General features: G+C 46.7%; 1 protein-coding gene across 2 annotated transcripts in view; it reads right to left on the bottom strand.

Moving 5' to 3' along the window:
* Positions 1-374: 374 nt before the first annotated feature.
* RTF2 (replication termination factor 2) overlaps positions 375-6,009 on the bottom strand; it is a 55,012-nt gene continuing 49,377 nt past the window's right edge. Inside the window, exons 7-9 of one of the 2 annotated variants that reach the window (XM_003932608.4) lie at positions 2,264-2,318; positions 2,052-2,147; positions 375-1,153 (exon numbers count right to left, since the gene is read on the bottom strand). In XM_003932608.4, coding sequence (XP_003932657.1) covers positions 975-1,153; positions 2,052-2,147; positions 2,264-2,318 — 330 coding nt within the window. In that variant the 3' untranslated portion in view covers positions 375-974. The remainder of the gene's footprint in view (positions 1,154-2,051; positions 2,148-2,263; positions 2,319-6,009) is intronic. The other variant, XM_074406691.1, reaches the window with a different exon arrangement.

Raw genomic sequence — 6,009 nt, 5'->3', positions numbered from 1 at the left:
TTCCCACAGAACCTGCCTGCTCACCTGCCACCGCTCCCTATGCTTCTGAGGGAAACCCAGGGCTCGGGGGTCTGGTGTAGAGAACCAGTCACTATCTGTCATACCACCGTGTGCAGAAAGCCATACAGAGGCCTGGGTTCTTGGTTCTTCATTAGGAGTCTAATGGGAAATTTCACTAACTATTGATGTCAACACACATTACAGGTAGATCAAATGCACCTTTTTTGGGGGAACAATTCTTCCTTTACCATCTGCTGGAGGAGACAAGGGTGATTTCTCTGACTTCATGGAATGATTCCTATCATCACCAATGCAACAGTTGCAATGTTCTTACCCAAGCATGAGCAGAAGTTAGAAAAGATAAAAACACAGAGGAGAGAAGAGGCAGACCAGCTTTATTTCTGAACCCAATCACTAGTGCCCAACTGAGACTGCTGTCTTCAAATGATGAGGTAGGGGCAGACTCCCCTAATAGTATTTAGCAAGACCAAGAAGAATCCAGGCTCCTCCCAGGCATGGAGCAGAGGGACGAGGCCCTTCAAAGCTTCTGGTGGGCACAGTGTATTTGAAATCCACTCTTTCTAAAGCCCAGTTTCACTTGGCCTACTTAATTTATTGCTGATAGCAAAACCATAATTTTAGTTAGTATGTGCCAACTCTGCTCTTGTGAGGACTCCAGAATCTCTCGTTAGTGGAAGCATAAAAAGTGCAGCCCGCAGGGCTTCCTGGCCATGGAAAGGACCAAGTGTACCTGAAGGTGGAAGCAAGCAAGACCTTGGGCCACTGTGCAGCCCATCCTATGTCCCCCCTGGAACGCACACACCTCACAAGAGTGGCCACACCAGTTCCAAGGCTGGCCAGGTCAGCTTTATGACGTACAGAAAGAACACACAGCAGCGCACGCAGGTGCACAGTGACCCGCCTAGGTGGAAACCAGACAGCCTTCTGGGGCAGGAGCAGTGGCGGGGTGGGTTTCAGAAGCAGTAGGACGTGTGGGTGACCCAGTGGGCGGACTCCTCCTTGGAGCGCTTGGCAGAGCTGTGAGTGGTGAAGAGAGACTTGTAGGCCTCGGATTCTTCACTGTCAGCGATGGACCTCTTTGTGGCTCCACACGTAGGCTTCCCAGCTTTTCCAGACGAGCTCTCATTTGTTGCTGGAAATATGAAGAGTCAAAGCTGTCAGGGCTGGGATGAAGATTATCCTAAACTTTACAACCTCAGAAGGGAAGCGTGTCAGTTACTCTGTCCCAGACTTTCTCTCACTGGCTGTGTGAGCGCTGACGGACATAATCTTAATTGCCAACTCCAGCAAAGCAGACCCAGCACGACACATCTATTATTTGCTGTCCCACCAACTACTCCCTGCTCTGTTGCAGACAATGGTCCCAGCCCCGTGAATGACTTAGATTGTCCTGATGAGGCAGGGCCTGCATTACAGGGGAGGAAGCAGAGACAGGAGCCTCAGTGACCGTACAGTGCGGAGCTGGAATGGGAGCCCATCAGCCACTGTGGATGCTATTTAGAGCACAAGATCACAGTCTCTTAATAATGAGTCTGTTTTTCATTTTGTGAAATAAATAGTATTTTCTTTGAGTTAAAGAGAGTGAGTTGTAGGAGAAACTTTGATCCTTGGTTAAGAGGCAGCAGAGAGGGGACTCCGAGAGGCACATGTGGAGCCCATAAGAACCCCAACAGTAAAGAAACTGGGAGCATTCCCACCGGGTCCCTGAGCCACAGTCCTTCTGACAGTCTCTGTGCGACATCTGAGTCAGTTCTCAGCGCAGCCTCTTTTGCTTGGCACCAAGCGCGTCCATGACAGGAATCTAAACAATTAGTATTTGTGCCCAGACCCTGTCAATCCTGCCAGGGCTCCTGATGAGGGTTTAAATATTTCTCAGTCATCCCTGCTAAAGAGAATTCAGTAAGTACGCTCTAGAGACATGACTTAGGACAGGCCTGGGCTTTCCATCCACCCACTCCAGTGAAACCTGGGCTTAGCTGCCTGGGTCTCCAGCCTTCTCAACATCTCCCTGGAGCTACAACAAAACCCACCTGTGCTTCTGGGAGCCAAGTTGGTTTTCTTCTCTCTAGAATCAAGGCTGGCTTCTTCAGACTTCCCTGTCTTAACTTTTGAGGGCCCTGGGACTTCTTTAAAAGAAACAAAGTAGTCAAAGCAAAAAGGATGCCAAACAAAGCACGAACTTACTAGCAGACTGGCCTAGAGCCGTATTTTGCTAAAACAAGGATCTCTTGTAACATCTTACCTTCACTGACATCTGGTTTTGAAACAGACTCTGCTGCCTTGGGTTTCTTTGTTTTCTGTAAAAAGAAAGAGGATGTTGGAGGATGTGCTCAGATTCACTCCACTTCAGCATCAGTGTGGCTGCCCATTGTCCCAGGGACCCTGTCAAACGGGGTAGCCACACTGACGTTGAGATGCCAGTCACATGAGACAGGCAGTCACTCTGAAGAAGGCCTTTGATGGTCCAGTAACTCCTCAGCCTGAATCCTCTGCATGTGACTTACGTCATGCACTTCTGCCTCACGCAAGAATGTATCTGCACAGAGCTCCTCACTTTCATATTTACATTTCCCAAATCACATTCGCAAAAGTCTTAAATGAAGCTGACCGGTTTCAGTAATAAGGGCCAATGTTAACGGTGACTACGTATACAAAGGAGCACTTAAATGAATAATAACACAAAGTTTATATGGGTGTGTGAAGTCCGGCCAGCATAAGTACGAACTAAATCTTGCCTATTCCACTAATTTTCAAAGTTGTCAAACTGCTTTGGTGTTTGTTATTCAAGTTTAAGGCCAAGTTTATATTAAAGACAGTTTAGCTAATTATTCTAAACTCAGGACTACTGTTGTTAAGATTTTCAGGCACTAGAATTGTTACTCATATTTTGACCAGCAATAATAAAAGAAACAAACCATTCTACAGTTACACAGCAGCGCTGGAATTGATTTAATTGTAGAAACAAGTAGGACTAGGTTCATTCAATTTACTTTAAAATGTCAATTTCCTAACCATCCAAAAGGTGGCACTAAAGATGCGCAGCCTGATTACTATAGCCATCCCCCGGCACCGAGCATGAAAAAAGACCTCTCAGGCCTTGAGTTTGTAACACATACATGCAATGTGATTTATAACAGAACAAAGACCTTCTGCTCATTTCACACATCCAATGCAAGCATGCGCATCTGTGAATATTGATACTCAGTCCTTCAAACTGAGTATAAAAGACAACTGTTTTATTTCTAAGCCCTCCATTCACAGCTGAGGTTATTTGAAAAGAACGGGCAGTCAGGTGTTAGGAAATGTTAATGTCCTGCTTCCAGTACTAATTGTATTTGGGAAATATTTTGGTATCCTGGTAGCAGTAGCTATGAGGCATTTCCAGAAGCTCTAGAGAATATTTTGCAGAGAGAAGCATGGAGTCCCGCTGGGCTTTGAATAAGTTGGCAGGAAACCTGTGACCAAGAAAACTCACAAAAGCAAAATGGTCAAAGGTAATAATGAACATTTCTATTTCTAGTAGCTTCCTTTGAAATGCATATTTGTGTGTGTGTTTCAGAGTTTCACTCTTGCTCAGGCTGGAGTACAATGGCGTGATCTTGGCTCATTGCAACCTCTGCCTCCCAGGTTCAAGCAATTCTCCTGCCTCAGCCTCCTGAGTAGATGGGATTATTGGCACGTGCCACTAATTTTTTAGTCTGGCTAATTTTTTTATTTTTAGTAGAGACAGGTTTCACCATGTTGTCCAAGTTGGTCTCAAACTCCGACCTCCAGTGATCTGCCTGCCTCTGCCTCCCAAAGTGCTGGGATGACATCACCTGGCCACCCTTTTGTGTTTTTAAAAAACTAAGCTTGAGCAGTTTTTAAAAAGAAAAACAGGGAGATCCCTTTTGGCGACTGCCCTTAGCTAAAAAGACCTCAAACTGGCCGGGCGCGGTGGGTCACGCCTGTGATCCCAGCACTTTGGGAGGCTAAGGCAGGCAAGTCACAAGGTCAGGAGTTCGAGACCAGCCTGGCCAACACGACCAAACCCCCGTCTCTACTAAAAGTACAAAAAAAATTAGCCAGGCGTGGTGGACACTAGGGACACTGACATAGGAGTTGCAGTGAGCAGAGATAGTGCCATTGCACTCTAGCCTGGGCGACAAGAGCAAGACTCCACCTCAAAAAGTAAAAAGACCTCAAACTTAAGCTTCCCTCTTTTTTTCCTCTCTCTCTCAAAATAATGAAATCAGGCCGGGCGCGGTGGCTCAAGCCTGTAATCCCAGCACTTTGGGAGGCCGAGGCGGGTGGATCACGAGGTCGAGAGATCGAGACCAACCTGGTCAACATGGTGAAACCCCGTCTCTACTAAAAATACAAAAAATTAGCTGGGCATGGTGGCGCGTGCCTGTGATCCCAGCTACTCAGGAGGCTGAAGCAGGAGAATTGCCTGAACCCAGGAGGCGGAGGTTGTGGTGAGCTGAGATCGCGCCATTGCACTCCAGCCTGGGTAACAAGAGCGAAACTCCGTCTCAAAAAAAAAAAAAAAAAAAAAAAAAATAATAATGAAATCACAGTAATTTAGAAAACCAACTTAGAATTAACACACTTTATATAAGATATACATGTATTCACGTTTCAACCTTAACACAGCACTTAAAATGGCCAAGTGGCTTTTTTTTTTTTTGAGAGAGAGTCTTGCTCTGTCAGGCTGGAGTGTAGAGGTGCGATCTCAGCTCACTGCAACCTCTGCCTCCCAGGTTCAAGCGATTCCCCTGCCTCAGTCTCCCGAGGAGCACGTGCTATCACGCCCGCCTAACAAGTGGCTCTTTAAATAGTTTTTATGAATATTGTATTAACATCTTACAAAACTGCTCCATGGAATATTTCTACTGGCATCTGAATTCCAAGTTTGGCACAATTACTACAGAGCCATTTCCAGACATTATTTTCTACCTAGGTAAAATGATGAAAGGAGAAAATGCAAATGCTTTGGCTCTTTCTGATCATTCTGGGTCCGTATGTGAAGATAGCACTGCTGCCATGTGCTCAAGCCTCACAACCATGCATTACACGGTATTCCAGGGTGATACGGTCCTGTCTCATCTTCTGTTAGGGTTTTATAAAAACCTCAAACCTCTGAAAAATCATAAACGATTCCATCATTCTCACCTTGGACTGGCACTGGTAAAATGCAAGCCCAGGTGAGGGCAGGCGACTTTTTTCATAATTTTATGTCCTCAGCCTACTGGAACTAATTTTCTAGTACTTCAAGCATTTTTTGGCCTTAGTTTTGACCACATCAAGTTTTCACCCTAGTTTATCCTGAACCCAACTTTGAGCAATGCTCTCCCTGCTTCTGGTTGCTAGGCTCCCTTCTGGACGCTGAAGCACCATGCTCCATAAAAGCCCCTCCCTCTCCCCATGGGACAGCTTAGGAAGGTGAGGGATTTGGCCCCCATTTTTAGGAGAGCTATTTATTAGCTCCTTGCTATTCAAAGTGCACCCTTGAGTTGCATTCACGTGCCCTAGGAGTGGGTGAGAAGCACAGGTGCCCAGGGCCCACCCAGGCCTGCTGGAACCCAGACTCCTGGGCAGCAGGAAATCCTGACAGCCGCAGCGATGACAATGACTTTTCTTTTTTCCTTTGTTTTACAAGCTATGAGCACCAAGTATGTACTGTCTCAGAATCAACAGCAACAGTAAGTGATAGCAACAGCGATGGTGGTGGCTCCCTTTCCCCAAGGCTCGCTGGGGCCATGTCAGTGACAGAGCTTTCCCCGGGCATGGTCTCTGGAGCCTGCTGACAGCTCCGTGCCCTTGCATGTCGTCACTGCCCCACTTCACTGATGACAAAGCTGGGCGTGGAAGAGCAGAGCTCCTGTGCCCACCACAGCCAGGCAGTGCCCGAACCACAGCTGTTATCTGCTTCCACAGTCCAGGCCCTTCTAGGTAATAAAAATCACCTTGATCATGCAAACCCCTGAGCAGCTGCCAGCTCATTCA

This window comes from Saimiri boliviensis, chromosome 9, assembly GCF_048565385.1.
Source record: "Saimiri boliviensis isolate mSaiBol1 chromosome 9, mSaiBol1.pri, whole genome shotgun sequence".
Classification (NCBI taxonomy): Eukaryota; Metazoa; Chordata; class Mammalia; order Primates; family Cebidae; genus Saimiri; species Saimiri boliviensis.
The sequence above is the reverse complement of the archived record's forward strand: the minus strand, read 5'-3'. Positions and strand labels throughout refer to the sequence as shown.